Source organism: Plasmopara halstedii (genome assembly GCF_900000015.1).
Source record: "Plasmopara halstedii genome assembly, contig: Scaffold_614, whole genome shotgun sequence".
Classification (NCBI taxonomy): domain Eukaryota; phylum Oomycota; class Peronosporomycetes; order Peronosporales; family Peronosporaceae; genus Plasmopara; species Plasmopara halstedii.
The window spans coordinates 2,988,530-3,012,705 of NW_020187532.1; the positions used below are offsets into that span (position 1 = coordinate 2,988,530).

Consider the following 24,176-nt stretch of genomic DNA (forward strand, 5'->3'; position numbering starts at 1 on the left):
TGTATTTCGCTGAAAATTGACGTAAAAATTTGAGAAATAGTCATGGCTACAAATTTTTGGCCAGCACTTCAATCTTGAAATTGCAAAGCAAGTAGCAGTGTAATTTACTCTAATAGGGTTCGGTTCCGCTCACTGTAGAAGCAAACGAACCTATCCTCTTGATGCGGACTCTGAGAGTCATATGTGCCTCTGTGCACGGCAATTTCGTTGCACTTGGTAGCATTTAAAGTCAATGCCACGACCGATTCATGGTACAATATGATGGACGAATAAACGTTTAGATACCTTGCAGCAGGCGTAACTTTGCGCTTAAAGGAAACGAGATTAAGGTCACCGATCCTTACATTCTTGACAAGAACCAGTGCGAGTGTAGCGGATCGCAATCCGCTACCCCCAAGAGTAGTTAGAAGCTTAACTCATGGCTAATAATGCAGCGGGGCTGCCGTAGCGTTGCTCGCAGAGGAAGCGTAATTTAGGTCACCGACTTTTCGATCTATACTTCGAACAAGTATGAGTTAGCAGATCGCAATCCGCTTACTCCAAAAGAAATTATTGCGTTAACCCAAGGCTAATTACTCTTCCGTTCATTTGTTTTATCTGCGGCAAAGCCGCCCAATTTTAAATGTATAGATTTTCTTAAATATATGTAGTAAAATTTAAATACATGCATAACTACTGGCTGTCTAGCCACTTACCGTATTCTTATTTGGGTGTAGTCAGACCATGCCCATGTCGTGTTTCACACACACCTGTTACAAGAATACGTGTAACCCCGTTGCATACCTACCCGGGAGAAAAACCAGTTTTTTAAAGCTTTTGTCTATCTTTAATTCCGACAGGATCAGAGAACTCGCGATCTAAGAACCGGGAGGAAGAACCGCTCCCCTGAAGACGCTCACCATCTTTGAGAATGCCCTGGTGAGGCACATCCTGAAAATCCCTAAACGGGTGCCAAATGGAGAACAGATGCTTTCGACCGTTAAACCACTGGTGCTGAGCACCAAGGCTTCTCAAATCGGAAAGAAAAATCCCTCTCTCTAGGTGAGAGAGACATTTGACCATGGATTCATCCTTGCTCCAAACGGAGCCATATCGTGTCGCGCTTGCGATCTCAGAGCGAAACGTCTACGGGCAAGATTGAGCCTTTACGTGTGATTTTGTGAAATATACGCTTTTCAATGTTGGCCGCTCTAAATTGACCTGTTCTCACCGCATAATCATGAAAATCGAGCAATTTAGCAGTTCCTGCTGCCAGTTTGGGGCGGACTGTGTCTAGGAATTCAGAATTACTATCGTCGCAATGGCGCCGAATCCTTTTCGGAGGCGTTAACGTTCATCATTCCCATGCAGACACTCTAGACGGTTCTGGTTTACACCGAGGCCTCCCGCGTCCATCCTATCCCATTCAAGGTAGTGATATCTGTCGAATTCAATGCGAAGTACAAATTTCACGCCACAAAGAAAGGATGGAATTTAAAATCAATAATAAGCGCATCAGAGGCGGTGAGCCTCAGCCATGCTGAAAAAGAAGAAGCTCATTTAGTCGAACAAGACAGTTGTCTCCAAGAATTAAAGGTTGTAATAGTTTATCATGACGCCTACATCGTACTTTTTACTTTTAAAGTCAACCATCTAATACTAATCGAGCAAACTTGGCTCGTGCAGCTAGGCCCAACTTATAAAAAAGATTGAACGTCGTTGTGAGCTTCAAAGTAGGGAGGGGGCGTACATTTCTTCGCCACAGGAAATAAATACTGAGCTCGCTGTAAATACAGAGAAGAAGAGGTGCACAGGGAACTCTCAACCTCAGAGGAAATTCACTGCTAAAAGTCGCTTCACCATATGTCCCTGATTGGGGTCGAAAATATCCGGTGGAGACTTGATGGGTCATTATGACCGCTCGTGTAGGAGGGTACATCGTATGCCTCACAAAAAACAGCCTCAGGCTCGCTGGTCACAGCAGACAAGCATCTGAATTGCTCGCTGGTTACGTGAATGCGCTAGGACAGAATTTTTAATACGGATGCTGCGATAAAATCTGGCACCACGAGGAGCAAGTAGAGTCGAAGAACTCCATTTGCACGCTGTTTTGCGTTCACTCTTACGCAATGCCATCAAGATGTGAACCCAATGTGAGTTACATTTTGATGTGGAAATTGTAGCGGGGTCATTATGCTTTACGTAATCCTTCGACTATTGTCGTCCCGACTTCGGTACTATCAGAAAACGTTATGACAAATATTGACATTACTGAGGGGGGGTCCTGGTCAGAACAAGTCTGCGCTATACGTGGCGTCGAGACCCGCACGACTTCTTAAGTTGCCAGCTATCCCACAAGTTAAATATTACCCCCCCTCACTATCAAGTTTCCTTATAAAATATTAATTTCCCGAAATTTTTCCAACCCTCGGCAGTCGCACCAGCCTTAAATTTCAGGCCCGCGCACAGTCTCTTAACTGGTACGTCTGTCGGCCGGCCCCATTTGAGAAAATTGATCCTGCTGGTCCTAGCTGTCAACCGCGGACCCCGTGTTAAAGTACGGCTGAAAACCTTGTCCTACAGGAAAAATCCGTCGTGATATAGTTGCTGTTGATGCTGCTCGCCGTCGCGAAGAATCTTCAAGGCCCCTGCCGACGACATTGAGGCTTTTGACCGCCATGGCGCTGTCGGCCCTCATCACGTCTCCTTTGCGCGACCTTATCTGCCCCCGACCACTATCTTTAATATAGTAATCGAGTCTAGCAAGGCCCTCGTCAAACGCCCCAAAAGTTTATAGTATCGTTGGCTGACTGTAAGAAGGCGTCCATCACAACACTCCCTCAAAGACAACAAACACGCGTGTTCGATTAGGAAGCGATTCCCGACGTGAAAGGAGAAGGAAAGTCCCGACTTGGAGGAAAAAAGAAGCAGCTTCATACCGTAGAGGTAAAATTGCAGCTGAAGTATTATGAGTTAATGGTTCCTAACTAAGTGCAAATACCTCAAGGGCTCCTATAAGTTTACTTATAACCCCTTAGGATTCTGATTTATAAATCAAGGTCTAACAAGATATGGGTGTACGGAGCCTGAACAATGAAAAGCTTGAACTTCAACTTCCAGTAGAAGTGACTTGCTTACGCCACCTACTTCGAAAGACAGAGACATGTTGGCCTCGTCCCCAGTGCAGATCTCTAGATATGGATCAGCATATCTATATTACACAGAATGATTGTTCGTCCATATAAGATGTCACGTATGCAATTGGAAACACAACGAACTCTCACAATGGATACAGAAGGAACATAGATGCACCTTTATGTAATGACTAGTGTAGGCCATTACACTGACAACATCCATATGCAGCACTATCAGAACTACACGAGCGATTCAAAGCTTTCAAGCGGTAACCTTGGCGTGAAAGTGATGGCGATTGACGCAACGTGCGGATCGAATGCCCCAAATTCTTTGGTGTCAGTTTTGCACTCAAACCCTTGGCGATAAGTGTTTATTGACATTGTCAACGTCCGTTCCGATTGTTCCTCCTCGGTGTTATACCGTATGTGAGGTGAATCTTCCGAGTGAATTAACATCGGTAACCTGACGAGATTATTTCTTGTCCAGCTCGTGTACTAGCGCGATGATTGAACGGGTATGTGTGCGATGTGATTTACAATGAGGTGCGCAGCAGGAATGCTTCACTCCGTTTTGACTGACATCTATGTGATCATCGGTCGCTTCATGAAATTAACGGGTCTGTGGAAAGCGAATTTTGTGCCAAGAAGGCACGTCCTAGGCAATCTTTGCAGCAAGACAACAACCATTAAAAACCTATACCTAGGCTAGAAGTACAAAGTCAAAGCAATCCTTGCGGCAGAAGGAAAACAGAAAACGCAGCCTCAACGGAGATCTCAGAATGACAATTTGTTGAACAAAATATCACTGACCAAGCCTAAGGAAACTCAGACGCACCCTTACTTGTCTGAAGCGATATAACTCCACCTGAAAGTCCTAGACCGCAACCGAAATACCCTTTGTTGCTTTTGGCAAATGAAAACGATGGCCTCTTCACCAGGAAAAACAAGAACGAGCGTTCAAGAAACGGGATTGGTTTTTCAAGATGCAGATAGAACAGTGACCACATCCTATGGATGTCGTCGCCACCACCTCAGGTACTGTAGTCGATAGAAGCCCTTTTTGAAGCAAAGATGACGATCGACAATAAGAAGTTTGGACCTCGATACTAAATGTTTCCTGTCGATGTGAAGCGTCCATGGGGAATCAAGGTATCGTGAGGGTTGGTTTTCTTCATCGATAGGCACTACACAAATATCAAAAATTGTTAAAGCTAGTTCGATTTATGAAGTGTCCAAATTAATAGAGAATAATGATCACACAGTTTTGCTGAATTTTATTGCTGAATGTGTATCCCAAGTATACACTCAGGTTGATGGTTTGGTCAAGCTCATCGGAACGTCATACATCCGATTCACATCATCAAGAAGGTAGTGGACTCAGCACCGGCTTTTTAACTGCGCTCTGTCGCTGAAGATGGCTGGTACTGGAATATCGTCGCAGAGCGTGCGCAGTTAAACGTAATTAATCATGTGCTGAGTGCTATCAAGCCTAGCGAAGATGGCACGCTCAATTTGAAGTGCAAGAAGCACACGAAGACAACGTGCCATCGATGAGAGCAGCGCTGTTCCAGACGAGGTCAAGTGGTGGATATCATCCGATTAGATGAGTGAAATCTCTGTAGCGGCGAGGGCAATGACGTCTACGGTATTGAAGTATGACGCAGTCGACGAGTGGGTGCTACAGCTGCAAACGCACCCCGAGAACGAAGCTATGGAGCACTGACGGTATTTTTCAGGCTTCAACACTATGAGAGAACTTTAGTAAGGTGTTCGTTCTTGGCTGGTATATCGTTGAAAAGCTGATAATTAGAGGTACTACGGTCTCCGTTTATAACGCGTATGCGCTGTAGACCACCAAAAGAAACCACGGGACGGGAGACTGAGAAGTCTGATGGCATGGTGCTAGGCTATCTCAACATTCCTCTGAACCTAAAAATTGACTCGACGTCTTCCGTTCTACGCTATGACCCTGGTCAGTTCAGATGCTTGAAGTGACTTGCATAACTAAGCGCTGTCGATGCTAGGCAATCCAATACGACACTTAGCCTTCACAGCCCGATTCAGAGGAAAACGTCTTTGGACTAAGTCTTGCTGTCAAGGGCGTTTTGAATGCTTCTAAGACGACTCCAAATTCTTTAAAAGCGTGCTGGCGGTCACTTCACTCACAGTGTGCGTTTCAGTTGTGATTCTTAGCTGCTTGGCAAAGGGAAGTGAAAACTTTCATTCTATCACTTCGATTACTGTTGTGGTATCTGCAATCGAGGAGGATGCAGAAATCGTCCGCGATGAATTGTGTACCTGAATCAAGTATCATTTGCAAGAGCTGCAAAAGAAGTTTTAAATGCAGAGCACGCACGCCGTTGGCGATACCCGTGCTGCGCTTGACCAAGCTGCCGCACGATACCACGTGTTGTCAAACGATCTTGACTGCGGACTCTTTGATGAAGCCATGAGAAATAACAAGCCGACATTTACAAGGAAGATCTAGTACACCCAGAATATCGCGTTCGACTTTCAAGCGGCCAACTCAGAGAAATCAACCTAGCACTTCTTGCGCCACTGGACGCAAGTTTGTGAACAGTATCGATCGAGGAGATGATCACACCGAGTGGTAAACTCACACATGGTGCACTAAAGATCTGATTTTTTGGTTTGGGTTGCATCAGAGTTGGATACAGATATCCTAATTTCACCCGTGAAACATTGTGAATTCGCATGTGCAATCAGACACATGGAAGCTTTTTCTGCTTTTGGCATGGATGTGAGTTTTTTCATGTGGCGCTAGACGTGCTTGACGAATGCTTGAGTATTGTCATCAGGTTCTGCTTCGTCTAATCGCATGACTGTCGTCGTGCTTCTGCACAAGAAGGGACCGAGAGAACAACTCGACAAATATAAAATCATCGCACTGATCCCTGTTTGAGACGACATGCCGCCCGTAATGTTGACGTATGCCTTTAGCGAATCAATCCCGACTTGATCCACCCAGATCAAAGCTCGCTAGATGCACAAACATGCGCTGTTCCTTGATCTACAAGAAGTAATGACAAGTCGAGATTAAAAAGCGGAAGACCCAGTTTTGGATTTTAAGAAGGCATTTGACCAAGTCAATTGCGACTATATGTTTTGAGCGCTCGAACGAATGAGTTGCAATTGACAGCTTCTACAATGGGTGGACTGCTTTACACCGCTCCACAATCCCAACTTGGTATCATTTAAAACGTCGAACCAGTATTGTACCCGATATGTAACGGGGTTACACGTACCCTCGTATCAACGGGGGGCAGACCGTACATAGGTGTGGATTACACAAGTTGGTGAATTCACACAGTAGTGTGGCTACACCGTAACAAGAAGCCAAAACGTGGCAGGATTGCCATATTAATATGCATATCAATATGCATATTAATAAGGTTTTACTAAATTACTAAATTAATTAGGAAAACCGAAGGTTTTAAAAATTGGCGGCTCTGTCGCAACCCAATCAAATACAGTATCAATTTCAAACGGAAGAGCGTGTTAATTTTGGTGAAATTTTTAAGTACTTTGGGGTTAGCGGATTGCGATCCGTTGCACTAGTGCTGGTTCTTGTAAGAAACGTAAGGTCAGTGACCTTAGCCTTCATTCCTTTAAGCAAAGTGCTACGGCAGCCCCGCTGCACTTGGGAGCACTCGCAGTCAATCTACGCCTGAGTCGTTACGACTGATCCTCTGTGAGGATGGAGTAATACTCCTATTTGCCCCAGGGCATGCAGGAAGGGCTTAATAGACTAATGTCCCTGCTCGGCCCCGAGGGCGTGGAACATCTTATTTTGCAAGTTTCCGAAGCGATATAGCGCGCCTAGACGCTTTTTTTAAGCTATGAAAATGCCCTGTTAGAGCCCTTGCAGCTGCAGATGTCGGCGTCGACGACGGATGACTCTTCACAACCCAGGCCGCTCATGGTGAGCGTTCAGACCTTTGAGGACAGGGATGGGTAGAATCTCTTTTTTTGGGTGAGAGAGGCCGAGCTGGCTGCTGCATCCGCCATGCTCCAGAACGAGCAATAGCGCGTGAGGCTAGCTATCTCTAAGCTTGGGGGCCGAGCGCAAAAATGGACACTCACGTGTGGTGCTTCGGTTGAAGCTGCGTTCCCTTCCTGAAAGGAAATGAAGGGTCAGCTTTTGCGAGTGTTCTCGCCGCCTAATCAGGCATATTGCGTTTCATTGCCACCCTACAGGACAAGAAGGAGTTGGGAGACTTTGTCCAAGAGTTGAGAACTCTAATTGCCGAGACGGCAGCCGGTCATCTCCTCGAGGCGGTCGCAGTGACCGTCTTTATTGAGGGTCTACGCACTGGCGTAGCCATAATGAAAGTCTTCCGTGTGCATCCGGCTTCATTAGAAGATGCGGTAATTGTGGCATTGAATGCCGAATTCATCGTTAGGTCGACACGACTTGGTAGGAATGCACACCCTCAGAGCTCGTGAAGCGGGTCTGAGCCAGTTGATGTTAGCTGTGATGAGAAAAAGGGTGAAGTCTGAGCTGCTGATCAGCGTTGAACACCCGACGGTGTTTGTCAATGGCGACACCCATCACCTTCGGACTGGTTTGTCTCTGCGCACGGTGCGTAAAGGTTCATCAAACCGATGCTTCGCTTCTTATTTGTTTGGCTTGTCGCGAAGCGGCCTACTGGGGAGTAATTAAATTCTGTCGAGCGTCAAAGAGGTAGAGGGCAGCAGAGTCCATACCCGAAGAGCTTTGGGCTCTTGAAAACGGAACGTTTATGCAAGCCGGGCTTGCTGGGCGTAAAAGCGACCGTGAAGGGATTTGAGAAGCCATGAAATATCGTTATCGATTCCGGGGTGTTGGGCAATTATGCTCGACGCTCCGCGACCGAAAAAAGTCAGCTGTATGCTGAGGCGCAGGAAGCGCGGTTGAGTAACACCGTCACTGTTCGCTTAACGACAAGGACTTGTGTCACTGTGCCGAGGGTCCTAGTGGACCTCGGTGTCAAATTTCTTGACTTCGATAGCGTGGAATGCTGCTTAGCCTTAGACTTGAAATCCAGAGGTATGACCTTATCCTTGGAAGGCATGGTTGGAAGACCATGAGCCAAGGAACTATTGGAGGTCACAGGCCGTGGGCGGTACGCGTACGACTCCTGGTGGAGTTTTGGTGAGTCATGACCCATTTCTGCTAAGAAGCAGAAGCGCTATAGGCGCGGACACTGGACCGAAAAGTCCAATGTGCTGGATTCGAAATATTTTAGTTGTCAAACACCGAAGGTGTATTGGATAAGTGTCTCGAGCATGCCTTACGGGCTGAAATGGAGCGTTACGTAACCTACTAAGAGCTGCTCAAGTATCAAAGCAGTTACCGCATGCCCAGAGTGGCATGGTCGCATCCTGGGCAAGGCCCTTCGGATGCGCGTAGAGTGGAACGTTATCCACTAGACGAAGACTGCGGAGCTAGCGTCTCTTCGTCGGATGTTATTAATAACATCAAAGCTCAGATGGAGTAGGGAATGAGGACACTGGACAATGCCGAGTTCGTATTCCTGCTGGTCTCGATGAGACGTAGAACCTCTATCGAGAGGAGTCGGCAAAGCCGTATGATATTCGCAAGACGCACGGCGTCGACCCTGACCCAGGGTGTGTCTTCCGTAGACGATAGAGCATACCTAAACACCCTTGTCGACGGTATGACGGGAGGGAAAGACAGCGACGTCATTCTCGAGGCCATTTCCGCGGTGGATGCTCTTCTTGGGCTGCACAAGATATCCTATGAAGAGTTTGTGGTGCCTTGAAGGCAGGCAATTTAGCCGAGGTGGTCAATAACGACCGAACGAGAAGATTTACTCATCGTCGCTTCTGGACATCAAGAAAGTGCTGAACGCACGAAGTAGATCGTCGATCCTGAATGAATCCTCAGATTCGTACTTTCCTTTGGTAAATAAATTTAATAGGTCGTTTTAAAAACCCGCCGTCGTACCTACCTCCAGTCCAAGGAAATCAACTTGATTCCGGGAACCAAATACTGCGTAACACCCTGCCTAAGGAGCAGTGTGACGTCATTGATGCCTTCTTCTGTGCGAAGCACGACGCAGAAATGGTGCCTGAGAGTTATCTTCCCATTCGACACCTACGATTTGAGTCCAGATGCCGAACGGCAAGTGGCGTATCGTTCACGCCTACAATAAGCTAAACGCTGCCACCATTCCGGCACAGACGCCGATTCCTAGAGAGGATATCCTCAAGAAGAATATGGTTGGCTGTACAAAATACACTCGACTTGGTCGATGGGTATTACCAACAGCTCGAGCGAGTGATATTCCGCTGACAGCAGTAAGTACTCGGGCGGGATGCTCTGGGAGTGACTGGTGATACCCCAAGGGCTGTTTAATGCACCAGCAACATTGAATCGTCTTGTGACACAATTGTTTAGGCCCCACCGGGCGTATGCACAGACATACTACGACGATATCCTCGTCCACAGTCGTACGAGGCACAGAAGGACAGATTAGGAACGTCCATTCAAGAGCGGTGCTTTAGTACATGCGCGCGAATAAGCTGTATGCCAATGCCGATAAGTGCATTTTCGGCGCTGAAGAAATTCCCTTTTCAGGGTACTTCATTGGGAAGCGTGGCCTTCGAGCGGATCCCGCTATGGTCAATGAACCAAAAGGACTTGCACAAGTGGCTTGGGCTCGCCAACTACTTGCACATAAATATAGCGCACATTATGCGGAATTGGAACGGTCATTGTCTAAACTCCTTAGCAAGGATACAGAAGGGTGTTAAGACACCGAGTATCGTGAGACTTTTGACAGGTCAAAGACAGCCTCCTTTGTGCGCCAATACTGGCGTCGCCAGACCCGATCGTCATTTTAGTGCCGTGTGTGACGCTTGGGACTTTGCCATTGGGTATGCACTACTGCAAGCAGACGCCGAAGGGGAGATCGGGTGATCGCGTTTTAATCTCGCCAGCTTACTGCTACAGAGAGTAACCACCCGATCTACGACAAGGAATCACTTGCGATGAAGTATGCACTTGCCAAGGTCCTGTTCACATGCTTGGCTCACAGCCGTTTGGAATCTACACAGATCATGCGTCATTACGTGCGGCGACTCCGTCGCCACACCTCTCGCAGAGGATGGCTAGGTGGCTCTCCTTCTTCGCAGAATATAACTTCAAGGTGAAGTATAAGCCGGGAAAGTTGATACTTTGGCTGATGCGTTGTCATGCAGACTTATTTATATGTTTGCTCATGTCACGACGGTGACGTCGTCAGTGACGGATCTGATCCGCGCTGCATACACTGGTGATGGTATGTGTAGCGCTGCTACAGGCTCTCGGGAGCAAGGAGTTTGGAAGTTGAATAACGCATTGCTGTATTATTCCAGCGATTTAACGGATACGCCACGAATAGTGGTTACTCAAGTTGAGGATTTAGTTTACCGTATAGACCCACAACACCACACTCAGTTGTCATCTTGGTCGTGAAAATACCTACAACTCTGTAAGTTGCCACTACTGGTGACCTAAGCATTACAAATGGAAGATTACATATGTGCGCACGTGTGAGTCGTGTGACAGGATGAACCTTTCTCCAAATGCGGCGGCACCGCTGGCCAATTTACCGGCGCCCGCCGCGTGTTGGCAGTCCATGAGTATGGACTTTGTGTTTGGCCTGCCGAAGGTCTCGGCTGGCAAAAAAGGTGTAGTGTTGTGGACTGTTTGGGCACGATGGGTCATCTTGCGGCAAGCCGGACACCATCGACGGTCCCTGAGCCATGGGATGGCAGTGTAAGCGGGACGTGAGGATTAACAAGCCCGTATACGTAGAATGGCGTTTAGCCGTTAAATGAATGCGCTGAATTGTTCAGAGCAAACTCTACGAGTGGAAGTATGGCGCTACAGCGCCTCAACATCTCAGTGCAGACGCTGCGAAGAACGTCTCCAACGACGCGATTCACGCGCTCAATACGACTATCGGTTTGCGGATGATCCGCTATCGACATAGTCAACTTGATACTTAGCACCTCGAAGAAAATTAGACCCAAACCTCATTACAAAGCGTGGGTCTCTATAAGAGGCAATTGACTACGGTAGTCCATGTCGTCGAAAGACACGATCGACAAACGAATAGCCGAAAGGCTAGCTGATGTCAGCCCCCTCACTGTCCGTGGAGAAGTTACCAGACTGAGTGTCGTTCGGTATGCGATGGCTAAAAGCCAAGACATACAGAATAAATATACAGATGGAAGAAGCAGAAGAAACATGGAGAAATTTGGGGTCAGAGACCTGTTTATATTAAATGCCAAAAACCTTCCTACACATGCAGTCTCTGCTGTCTTTAAGACAAAACTCCGTCCACGGCTTACTGCACTTTTAAGGTCGTGGTCAAGCTTGGCCTTGCGTATACGCTGAACCATCCGAGGATGCGCACCCACCCGGTGTTTTACGTGAGCTTGCTTAAGCTGTAACGGGATCCGGTGCAAGTGAACGCGAAAGCTCTGGCGCCGGAGCGGCGCCTAAAGGCGCTGGACCACCCAGAAGCCAAACTGGCAACTGGTTCTGGGTACGCAGTGCAACAATTTCCGTCTCCAGCGACTCCACCGTCGCTCGAAGTGACCTATTCGTCTTCCCGACGACTAGGAGCCGCTCCGACAGAGCACAAAAAAAATTTCTCAACATGAGGCAGTCGATGCACAAAGTGCTCCACGCTCTCGATGTGTTTCGCACAACAGTTGGCGGTCTTGGAACGATGCTCGGCAGAGTGCCGATGATGACGGACTTTGTCCTCCAATGCTCGAAGAGCATCGCGGGTCACCGAATGGCGATCGACCCAATCTTCACCGCCCGCCGGCGACTCTTCTCGATAAGAATCATGGCGTCCGCTACCAGGTGGGACGCCTTATGGATCGACGTCGTCGATAGGGTCTGACTCAATATATTGTAAAGTGGCGTGTATACTCAAACTTCGCGAACTCGTCGGAGTTTGAGATTCCACTACCCAGACGCCGTGGACGGTTATGATCAGAAGCATCATGAGGCTTCGCATCGTTGTGCGCCCCACGCTTCTCGGTAGTAACTCGGGAAGCCGAAGGACCACGAGCTGAGCTCAAGCTGTGGCCCTTAGCTGCTATTGTCGTAGTTTCACCCTGTGAAAAACCACAGAGCTTTTGGGTGCGTGATGGATGATTCCATGTGTCATAGGGCGACAATTTACAGATAGTCGGTGTTGCGCCTTGAGTTTGGCAAATTCAAATGTAAGATGGCGCTCTACGCGCACGTCCACTTTCATGTGGCTTCGCCGTAAGGTAGACAACGAGGAGATTTTTTAATGCCGCTGCATCCACCGCTCAACGAGCTCCTTATCTCGCCACGGGCGAGTACCACGGAAATAGTCCGCATTGCGGATACAGGAGCGCCTCCTTTTTAAGCTCAAAGTCAAACGCAGTACCGATCCATTGAGAGTTCTTGTGGTACCAAAAAGCGAGCTCGGAGAGCTATCCGCTTATCAAGCTCAGCTTGTGCAGTGGCCGGGGGCCCGACTACGTAGACGCCAAACGATCGAGTGATCGCGTTTTTCGATTCAGTAGCGGGACCCGCCGAGCAGAGGCCGTTTTCCACACGATAGTCTAGAACCTAACATGACATGAGAACCGCCCTATGGGCAGCCTTCGATTGCTGATCGTGTACCTTTTCGAGGCGATTGGTAACAATACCACTTCCACCGAAAGCCGAGAGGTGGAGGAACGGACATGGTGTCCGCAAGGATCGAGCTGAACTCACGTAGCGCCGTTGGCACATCTTGTCCTCCTCGTCTTCCCATGCTGGAAAAGGAGTATTCGACTCGTGGTCGGATTTACAAAAATATCGACGAGGACCGGGCGTGGTGTGTTGCGCTCGGTTGCCGAGGTCTTGACGTGAAGCCGTGGGCGCTCTCGGAACCAGCTAGACTGGGTGTTTTGCGTGTCATAGACTCAGGGCTCATTGAGCGGAGAGTGTTAGATAGTGTAATCGTACAAAGGAGTTGATTGCACAAGTTGGTGTAATCACATTGTGGTGTGGCTACACCGTAACAGGAAGCAACTACGTGGTAGGATTGCCAGTGTAATACAAATTTATCAGGTATCACTATATTAATTAGAAAAACCTAATGTTTCAGATATTGGCGGCTCTGCCGCAACTAAAACAGTTAAAAACAGTTTTGATTTTGAACTTGGAGGTAGCAAATTGCGATCCGCTCCACTCGTACTGGTTCTTGTAAGGAACTTAAGGTCGGTGACCTCAGTTTAGCTTCCTCTAAGCAAAGAACGACGGTAGCCCTGCTGCAATTTAGCTCTCTGATATGGTTTGGATACTTCAAGCAATGCAATGGTATATGATGGAGAAATCGCGCAAATTGTATAATATTCATCCGCATGTAATTCTGTAGCATGGAGCACTTGAACCATTCGGGTGTCGTTCATGCGGGCTCAATACGATATCATTATCCGATCGCAAAATAAATAGCGGCCGAAATCGATGTCATTTGAGGAGAAAGGATCGAATTTTTATTCAGCAAATCAGTTACGCAAAATACGCAAAGCCGCAACGACTAACATATGTAAGCCGAGGAGGCGCTAATAAGGAAGGTGATTTAGGGGCAAAAAATCAGAAAGACGTCGAGGAAGAATGCAAAAATAATGATCTAGAGTCACTATTCTGATAGTAAGGTATTTGTGACATTGTTTATCCCAAACGACCTTTCGCACACACCTAAAACTCATCATAATAGATAAACAGGCTTATGACCCATTTATTCAAGTGGAATGCCCTCGAAAGTGGAAAATAGCGACAACATTGATTGTTACACATTACAATTAGAGCTTCAAAAGCTCGGAATTCATGTCGTATCTAGTCGACAAGATACAGTCGTATCTGTTAAGATCAAGGGTCTCGCAGGACGAGCGTTGAATCAAGGACTACGATTAGCTGATCAACTTTTGCAAGCGAAGTTTAAACATGCTATTCAACTGCATACGGATTCAGCGACAAAACTTTTTATTGATCCAACATTTGGACCTTGTACCACCGATATAGATGGAGCAGCAGCAATGTGCAAAGCAGGAGCAAATATTCCATCCAAAGGGGGGTCGCAGCATCAAGCAAAAGTTCTTGGACTGCTACAACACGGAAAAATTCGGTGGGAACGACCAATATACGCTTCAAATGACGAAGCTGACAAGAGGTACAGTTTTGGGGATTATAGATCAGGTCGATGTCTGATTTTGTATACAGTCTGATGTTGAACGATGAGGATGAGTGTTCGACTGACAACGTTTTTGCTTCGAATGCGACGTTATTTGCTGATGGAGCTTCATCTGGAGACGTCATTCAAGGAAATCTCGGCGATTGCTGGTTTCTGAGTGAGAATCATGAGTAGAGCTGAGAACGCACATATGATTGAACATGTTTTGGTGTTAAATTAAGGTGCATTGAGTGTGGTTGCAACACGTTCAGACATACTAGAGCAGAATTTTTGGCGCAAAGACCTGTACAAGTCAAGAGGGTTGTTTGTTTGCAGATTTATGAAGGTCCGCATATGACATGTTTCGTGTCTTTGTTTGATTTCTTACCTTCTTAAACCATCTCTACTAGAATTTCGTATGGAATTACATTCTCATTGACGACCGGTTGCCAGTGTTTGGATTCAGTGATTTCAAGGAAGGAAAACCATACTTTGCTCGCTGTCGTAATCCGAACGAGCTCTGGTACACTGACAAGCAAAAACATGACTGTTTTCATACTTCAACGGGCTAACGAGGTCATGATGTTACTGGATGGCAGGGTATCCTTGCTAGAAAAAGCTTATGCAAAGCTTCACGGCAGTTATGAGGCTCTTACCGGAGGATTTGTTGATTGTGCGCTGAATGATCTTACCGGAATGTGCTCAGAGCAAGTGATTTTAAAAGAGGGATTTCCAGGATATGGTGAGAGCCCTTACGAACCTGTCAAACCGTTACAAAAGCACGGGGATCCGTTTTGGGGGAAGATCAATCGTTATAGGGATTGCGGGTCACTTATGGGATGTTCAATTCAGCCGCAGACAAAAGAAGTTGCAATTGAATCAAGCGCAGGAAATGGCCTTTACTTCAAACATGCGTACGCTTTAGTGGATGCAGCAGAGATCAAAACAGTAGAAGGGGAATCTGTTCGCTTGCTTAAGCTGCGAAATCCATGGGGAATGGGTGAATGGGTAAGAATAAATGAAAATTCTAGTTGGACCATATGTCACTTACTGTCTTACCATTAGACTGGGCCGTGGTCAGATTCTAGCGATGAGCGCACTATCAATGAGGATGCTATCGCAAAGTATTTTAAGATTATTAATCGCAAAGTTGGAGCCAACGCTGAGAAGCGAGTCTTTATGACGATGAATGCCCGTGGAGTTGTTGGTGCAGACACCATCGCCCAAGAAGAGGAGATCGAGATCAACGCAAACGACGGAACTTTTTTTATGTCGTTCGAGGCTTGGATGCAGTCATTTACACACTTTTTTGCTGGCATAGGTGGGCCAGCGTAGACGTAATATTAAATTTTTATAGCGCTTTAATTCGTGGTGTGAAGCCAGATTTTCCCGATTCATGGCATGGGCGTCGCTCAGAAGGATGTTGGAATGAAGCAAATTGTGGTGGTAATACAACTAAAAGCACTTGGGTAAACAACCCACGCTTCGAGCTGGCGCTCGAGCAGCGAGCTCAAATATTTGTGTCGTTGAGTCAGGAAGATCCTCGTGGAAGCGACATTTTAAAAATTGTACCTATTGGCTTTCATATCTGCTCACTAAGTCCAGTTAAAAATGATCCGAACAAGTTTGAAACTCGAGAACCCGCGAATAAACTCGATGCTTATTATCGAGCATACAAACCGGCTGAACGAGAAAGCTATCAGAGTGGGAGGCGATCGGAGCCACTTCCACCGGCTATAATGCCTGGCACGGTCATTCCCGGGATCGACGATGACGGAGTACCACAACCTGCTTATACTTTCAAACAAGCTGTTTCGGTACGGGTAATACATTTGTTTTGTACCTGCTCTTTAAGTAATTTTGCTTTGGCCTTAAGGTGGAAGCCACGATGGAGCCTGGACGATACTGCATCATTCCGAGCATGTACATGAGAACAGTACGGTCTTAATTGCATGAAATGTAATAGTTATGGTTTAAATGTCAAGTGAACAGGAGAAAACAAGTGGGAGTACCAATGTTGGCAATTTTTGGATCTCGGTATACTCGGACAAGCCAACATTTCGATTAGAAGGAGGTGAAAAAATTGTCGAGGAAGAGGAAGGCGACGAAGAGAAAGTTAACACAGATCAGCCATCTAACCAAAGAAAAAGTGTTGATTTTGGTCATAAGAGCAAAAGGCATTTTGTCATCAGTTCAAATCAAAATTTAGAAACCATCTTGAAATCAAGAAGTGCATCAGTAGCTGGGAAGCGTCAGCGATTTGAGATCGAAAAGCAGGAAATTCTGAAGCAAGCGAAACGGATTGGAATCGGATTGCGTGAGCTGAGAGCAACGTTTGCAAAGTTTCCAAAACTTTCGAAAGCAGAGTGTCGATCAAAGTTGCAGAAACTTGGGTTTAATGTGTCATGCTGGGATGACGATACATTAGGATTCTTCTCTGGTAGAGGGGAGAAGAGTGGAATGATTCAAACAGATTACATCTTACAACTGTTTGCTTCAGATCTTGAGGAGAAAAACACGATTCTCGAGCTTCCCGATATGGAAGAAGATGGAGACACGCCTAACAGTATACACCGCGAAGGCATTCTTGAAATTGAACTACTCGGAGCAACTGGTCTAACTATTTGTAGAAAACGAAAGGGTATACAGCGACAAGCTCAAATCACGGCCCCTACATTTTCGCCATCAGAAACTTGTCTTCGTCAACAAATTGGAAGAGAAATTCTGGATCGAGATTTAACTATGGCCAGACAGCTCGATCACTTTGCAAAGAAGTCTGTACTGCTTGCAAAAGCGCACAAGGCTAGTAGACAAACAATCATAGGAGCTTCAAAGTATTCTATGCAGAAAACTACTCCAGTGACAGCATTTTATGAGCTTTTGGAAAGAGAATATACCGCTCAAAAATTATCCACCCTTAACTCAAACGATAACCTCGATGATCAGATGTCTGACAGCCAAATCCTAGATCACTCCACGCAAATTGAGACGTCTTCCTTCTACTCTGCTCAGTCTCCAAATGACATTCAAGGGTGGACACAACCAATAAATAATCAAACTGCATTGGAGTTGCACAAGAGCAATCACTTTCGTGATCTTGAAGTGAAACGATCAGCCCGTTTAAAGTCGCTACTTCAGCACAAGCAGATTGCTCTTGGTGATGCAGAGAAAACGGCTGCGCTGCCTCGTCTAATTGGTGGTAAAAAGAGTGGCTCGAATTATATCAAGTGTATCGATTGTGGAACTCGCGTGTTCATTTCTGGGCGATCGAAGAGATTTGTAGAAGCATCAGAGGAGCCGACAAGTTTTTTGTGCAACGGATCAAATTGTGTTAATGTCTTTTGCTCTCCCTGTTTCTCGCTTTTGCCTGAAAAGAACAAAGTTTGCGAGGAGTGCTTTCAGCACGAAATATTATCTGACGAAACATTTGGTGAGCAACTTCGCAGCATTTTGATCGAAAAAATTGGCGGTTCCGACCAGCAACGCTCGCATCTTGAGCGAGTGTTTCATTCTTTTGACGCAGATGGTTCGGGGTCTTTGAGTTCCCAAGAATTTGAGAAAATGCTTGAGCTGTTGGACATCCAACCTGCACTTAAGCAGAATCAAATAGCTTCTCTTATCGAACAGTTTGACGCGAACGGTGATGGTGAAATAAGTCTAATCGAATTTAAACATTGGATATTAACAGATCACGTATGGACGGAATCTGTAGCGTCACCAACAAGTCGGATGGACACACCACACAATGTTGCTCAAGTCCTCGAGACAATTATATCTCCCTTATGTAATGATATCATAGATGTCGCCTACAGCGCGTATGCATTGAGTTCAACGATAAAGTCTTGGTCTAGCTCATCGAATTTTACAACAGAAGCAAATAAAACGTCACAAAGTGATGAGTCCGGAGTTATCCTATTTCAGCGAGTCATGGGCCTATCGTCTCTTTCGGCTGAAACGTCAAATGTATTAGTAGAAGTATTTGAACAACTGAATAATGATGCAAGCGATAGCATAGATCAATTCGACTTTGTCGATTACTTCGCGGTATTGGGAATTCACTTCAATTTCGAAGATGCACTGCTGATCATGAATCGCTTAGGTGCCACTTCTACAGCACACGAGTCTACAACAATTCAGAAAGCTGTTTTTATGAAGTATGTCGAAACAATAAGCACCAAGTCTTTCATGCGTCAGAGGGATGACCAAGCTAGTAGTCTAAGTAACATCTTACTTAAGCTCGATGAGATCGCTCAAACAAGCCTTTCTGTTCGAACAATGTTGCAAGACGAGCTACAACAACTGCATGGAAACATGACGAACAACGAGCTGATATCACTCTGCCAAAGTATCTACAGCAAGGTAGAACTTGACGTTACTGTCAACGATCTCAAGTCCCTCGCATTTAACCTCACATTTCATCACGACGTATTCACGAATGATCAATCTTCTGTGCCGAAAATCAAAAGAGAGGAACAGCTTCTGTCGTTAAAGTCAAGTGGGGACGTGCTGGCTAGAGCTTTACTCACTGAATCTGGAAATTTAATGGCATATGTAAGGACATTTGATGCTGATGCAATTTTTGCTAAGCTTTCAGCTCATCTACAGAAACGCAGCGGAACACTTGATATTAAAATTATTTGGAAAAACGTGTTTGGAGCCGACCCGGCTGATGCCATCTATCTTAATGACTTTGTACGAGGCGTGCTGAAGACTGGATTTGAAATAGGCACTGGTATCGGGTCGAATTCTGTTCCGGATGATCGACTTTTGACAAAAGTACTGATTGCACTCAGTCTTGATGTAGTACGAATCGACTATCGAGTCAAATTTCCAGCGACGCTGAATTGGAACGATCCAGTTCTGGACTTTAACTTGTTTCAGATCATCATGCGACTTAAAAATCTAAAGGATCTTGAGTCTCAAATCAATCATGCGCTCATAAATTTCTCACAATTGTGTAATGGAGAGCACCAGTATCTTGTGACAATGGCGCTTGATGCGAATCGAAATTTGATCATCAGAGCAAGAGATCCAATTTTTAAACTTACTGCCGATCTCATACTTTGTGAGAATGAATTTGACTTGCAAAATCTGTTAGCACAAGTCCAATTTCAGGACTTTGAGAGTCGACAGCAAAAAATTCACGAAAAATCACGAGAAGCTTCGTTCATCCAGTCACCGCATGGTCTCATTACGAGCGACTTGTATCCGAAATTGAATGCGTCAATGCTAGCAATTATTGAGCGAACTAGAGTGGAGCAAAAATGTCAGCGTGTTTATACTAAGTCACAATTTGCCGTCCGTGTCCTGGGTCTGACTTTGGTGGAAAGTAACGCATTCATATCAACTCTACGTAATTTACTCTCCAAATATGAGTTTCCATTCTACTGGTCGATAAATCAACGCAGTTTAGTGTTCTCCATTGATAGCGAGTACTTTGATCAGCTAGGCAAACCAAGTTTTCAACAACTTGTTGCGGATACGATTTCAGAACGATCAACTCCTTCGCTGCGGGCTTTAGCAACATTTGTAGCGCACACTGCATCTACGTTGCGGGTTTGTTACCACATTGTCGGCAAGTACTCGAAAGCTGAAACGAGCTGGCAGGAGTTTCAAGACCTCATCTCGGGTCACCAAGATGCGTATGCTGTCCTACATCTGCATCCACACGGTTCAACGTACACGACTGGTGTCTCTCGTGTAAGTGGCTCAGGAGCTGTGCAATGGAATTTTCAGACTCTGATCGCGATTCAAGAGCCAAATGTTTGCGACTATCGGATCGATCGCCCTGTCATTTTCACAGATACTGTCAAAGTAGCTTGTACCCCTGAAAGCTCTCCATCTGTTGAGAGTATTTCATTCATTGTCGGTGATCATGACGAGAATTTAGGTCATTTCGTAGTCCTCAGCGTGCGAAGAGCTCTACCAAATGGGCTACAAGCTCCAAAGCCGAGACTCTATTGCACAGCTTATGACCCGTTGACATCGTGTGATTATGCGGTGGAGGGATACCCTTCGGATTGGCCAATTGATTTTTTTGATGTCAGTGTCAACCCTTCGTTTGAGTCTCAGTGGCAAGCAATGCTTTGCAATATGCGCCTTGGCCAAACTATTACTCCAGAACTAGTTATATCTGTCTATAACAAACTGCCCAAAACCGACAAATTGATCGGAGAGTGTCAAGTTGCGGTTGGATCTGCTATCGCTCAAGAAGGTCACAATTTCAAGAAAAACATCACACTGCAATCTGCGACGTCAACTTCTGCTGGAGTCATGGCGTTGACGTTTCGCTTTGACGTGAGCAAAACGCCTAATACGAAACCTTCATTGACAGGTTCGGAAGATTATCATTCAGGAAGTCGAGAACAAATAAAGTCTGGTGTACAATACTCACCAGAAGTTCGAACGGAACTAGTCCATAATAGTTTTGATGACAGGTCGAATCAGTTGCCAGTCTTCACACCTTTGAGTGGGACGGCTGAATGCACAGCACGAGAGCAAGTGAAACAATTGCAAGCGCAGCTTCAACAGCTATCAAACATTGCAAACAAGACCTCCGACGATGAAGCTGAAAGATGGAAGCGGAGACTGAAGCAGGCAAGACAAGAACAACGCGCAATAGACGAACAACATGCCGCGACGTGAGTTTATTTCCAGAACTTCATGTGCAGGGTTCTACTGAATCTTAATTGTGATTACACTCTAGATTGGCAGATTTTCAAGAAGAAATTCGTTGCTTAAGGCAACAAATCGAATCAAGAACGAGCGATACTCAAAAAGTAAATCACCTGAAACACTTTCAGCTTGCACCTCACGCCTCAGCAAACGAGATTTTCTCCACGATTAGAGAAACTTTAATGAGTCGATGCCCTGACCGACCGTATCTTGGTTTAAAGAAGGCTTTGGTTGCCGAGGCGGAAGTCTCAGGAACGGTACGACTATGATATTAATCAACTTTCTTTGTCTCATTATGAAGGTGCTGTCGAAATCAGGTAACTTTTGCTGTGCTCAATGAAGTTCTTAGCGACTTTGGACTCGCACTTTTATCGAAGCAGCGAGCAAATTTGATGAATGTTCTCGATCCAGAACTTAACGGCCGCGTGAGTATCGATGGTGAGAAGGATTTAAGTTGGATCAGCAGTACCTCAAGCCTTGACATTCTTTGTAGATTTTTTCTATAATCTCTGCGGTGATGCTGAAGCGTATGATAAAACGATGAATCCTCGAAGACCGATGTCGTCAACCCGTGAGCGAATTAGCCCGGTCGTGCTGACACTAGCCTCCGAACCAGTCGTTTTGAAGGTGAGGGTACGCTAAAAAGCGGCATGACAACATCAACACACATTAATATCATTTGTCCTGCACTAGCCAACACCACCGTCTCAAAAGCCGATTTCCCCATTGCCACCACCCATGCGTGCGTCAAAAGGGCGAAACATGACCTGGCAGGAGATGAAGCAATTTTTAGTATCCAATGTCCCAGATGGCTGGGAAACACGATTTACTGAAAAAGGCCGACCATACTATTGCAATCACGCAAGCCGGTACGATCAGTCGTTAAACTGCAGTACTTTTGTGTTTACTCAACAATGACTTGTGCTGGTTGATCTACATAGATCAACACAATGGAAACACCCTAGATCAGAGACTGAAGCGATCTTTAGCGAATGGGTCCAACAAAATGGTGCCAATTTTAATCGAAAAGCTACATCAACTCGTGCTTTTACGACATAGCAGTAATTCGGTTATAAACGGAAGCCGATGCTATATACAATATACAAATCGCGCTTTACCACTCCCCCCAATCATCTGTAGCCTTTAACATCGCGTCGTTCTTGCTATCGTCACTAAAGACCGATACTGATGACGTCGGTGAGCACAGCGGTAGTCCATCAGCCAGCAAGACGTCGTCAATTGAGTCTTCAAGCACATTTTCGGTGTCGTTACCGACGTCATCAGCACAGTGGGCTGCACTTTCGTGAAAAGCACGAAACATTCCAAGCTCCGCTCTAAGTACGCCCATTTCACTTTTAGCTTCAGCCTGTGCTTTTTTGTAGCCGTTGTGAAAAGCCTGATCAAGCTCTTGCTTCATATGTTGCTCCATCTCTGCCTTGCCAGCTTCAATTCCCTTTTCGAAAGCTTCACGAGCACGTGCTTCGGCACCAGCCAGTGCGTTTGCCAGTTGCATCTGTAAGTCATTCATCCGAGCTTGAAGCTTGCTATGATCGTCGATATTTCCAGCTTGAGCACTCGCAGAAGCATCAGAATTTGCTAACTGAGTAGCTGCATCAGCGTCACGTTGCTGTCGTAGAGACGTGAGCTCAGCTTGCACGAGGTCCTTTAGTTTCTTCATCTTGAGTGCTCGCATCCGCCACAGATCCTTCTCCTTTGTCAGTTCAACAGCAGCTGTAGTTTTTAATCCACCTTCGTGCTTTTCCAATTCAGCAATTCTTTCACGAGCAGATTGCACCATCATCTCTAATTCTTCCTTCTCTTTTATCAACCGAGCTACTTGAGCATCATTTGAGCCATTCTCTACTATATCAACCCTACGTTGCAATACTTCTTTCTCTGTTTTATGTTTGATGCTTTCTACAATTGCCTGACTCTCACGAACGCCTTCATCATAGCCTTGAGCCCGTGCTTCATCAATCTGCATCAAAGTTGCAGCCATCTTACTCTCGTACGAATCACATAGTGTCTGCAGTTGTTGTTCCCACTCATTTAAAGCCTTTTGCTCCTTTTCATCATGTATCTGCTTTATCTCTTGCAATTGAGAGTGCAACTCTCTAGCTTTTAGTCGCCACTGTGTCGCTGCGCGACGCTCTGCGTCTCTTGCGGCTCGTAAAAGCCAAATTCCCTCCTGCTCTGATTGTTGTCGTTCTTCTGGTCTTGTTTCGTCTTCTCTCTTTTCTTCAGGTGGTGTCAATGTATCAATTTGCTCCAAAAACTGTGTCTGCTGCTGACGGAAAAAGTAGCGACGCCAAAACTCTTCATCGCTCAACTTTGATGGCACTAGCGTATGATGCAATTCGCAAATATCATTGTTCTCATCCATTGCGCGTGTAATTTCATGCTTGTGTTCGTCGATAGAAAAAAAGGTCGAAAACGCCTTGTAATCTGCCAATTCTTCGAAAAGTATTTCATCCACGGGACCAGTACGAATCGATCTCATGGCACTATGAAGCAGAGTAGACGCTTCATCCTGCACAGCAATTGCAAGACTCTGTGCTTTCTCCTGGACGGAATTAACGTACCCCGACGCATTCTTTGCCACCTGCTCTAGCGTTTGCCACATGGTGTTTAAACAGAGAATTAAGTTCTACATCACCGAGCCCTCTATATAAAATATACCGGTTTATATATTCCACGTGAGAAGTTTGACTTTGATGTGGCACGAGTCGTACTTTTACATCGACAACTTTTTGTTGAAAACTTCTTTAACATCGGGAAGATTGACCACAGTCGCACTTGCATGTAAAAGATGCCATGATAGGTCTTGTGTCAGCTATTTAGCGAACCTTTCTCGGGTATACAGCAGCTTTATCAGACCCTATCTGCTCAAAGGTAAATATATATCGACTATGCATATAGTTAAAAGCTTAAAAAAATATTCTTACATGTCACTTACTTTCCAGCTTCAGGTATTCGAGAATTTATATATACAGTATCAACAAATCATAAAAAAGGGAGAATAAAAAAAATGCCCAACTTTTGCCATATATAAAAAAATATCCCACTTTTTCAAAAAATAAAAAAATACCCCAGCACGTAAATTATCACCGAGGAGCCGTAATATTACACAACAGAAGATGTATTGTATTAGGAATGAATTAGCATAATT

The 24,176-nt window shown here is 45.7% G+C and overlaps 3 protein-coding genes across 3 annotated transcripts; 1 reads left to right on the forward strand and 2 right to left on the reverse strand.

The window, feature by feature from the left end:
• Positions 1-2,361: 2,361 nt before the first annotated feature.
• On the reverse strand, positions 2,362-2,640 carry PHALS_12568 (uncharacterized protein; the record flags this gene model as incomplete). Its single annotated transcript, XM_024728143.1, has 2 exons — positions 2,362-2,497; positions 2,561-2,640. The coding sequence occupies 2 exons, from the start codon at positions 2,638-2,640 to the stop codon at positions 2,362-2,364; spliced, it is 216 nt and encodes a 71-aa protein (XP_024578649.1).
• Positions 2,641-13,913: 11,273 nt separating this feature from the next.
• Positions 13,914-22,066, forward strand: PHALS_12569 (cysteine protease family; the record flags this gene model as incomplete). The annotated part of the gene is made up of 14 exons (XM_024728144.1): positions 13,914-14,332; positions 14,383-14,510; positions 14,575-14,678; positions 14,743-14,855; positions 14,932-15,340; positions 15,398-15,653; positions 15,716-16,149; positions 16,209-16,268; positions 16,325-20,973; positions 21,039-21,264; positions 21,325-21,445; positions 21,501-21,634; positions 21,701-21,876; positions 21,949-22,066. The coding sequence occupies 14 exons, from the start codon at positions 13,914-13,916 to the stop codon at positions 22,064-22,066; spliced, it is 7,347 nt and encodes a 2,448-aa protein (XP_024578650.1).
• A 55-nt stretch (positions 22,067-22,121) lies between these two features.
• Positions 22,122-23,630, reverse strand: PHALS_12570 (Uncharacterized conserved protein, contains BSD domain; the record flags this gene model as incomplete). Its single annotated transcript, XM_024728145.1, has 1 exon — positions 22,122-23,630. The coding sequence occupies one exon, from the start codon at positions 23,628-23,630 to the stop codon at positions 22,122-22,124; it is 1,509 nt and encodes a 502-aa protein (XP_024578651.1).
• Between the last annotated feature and the right edge of the window lie 546 nt (positions 23,631-24,176).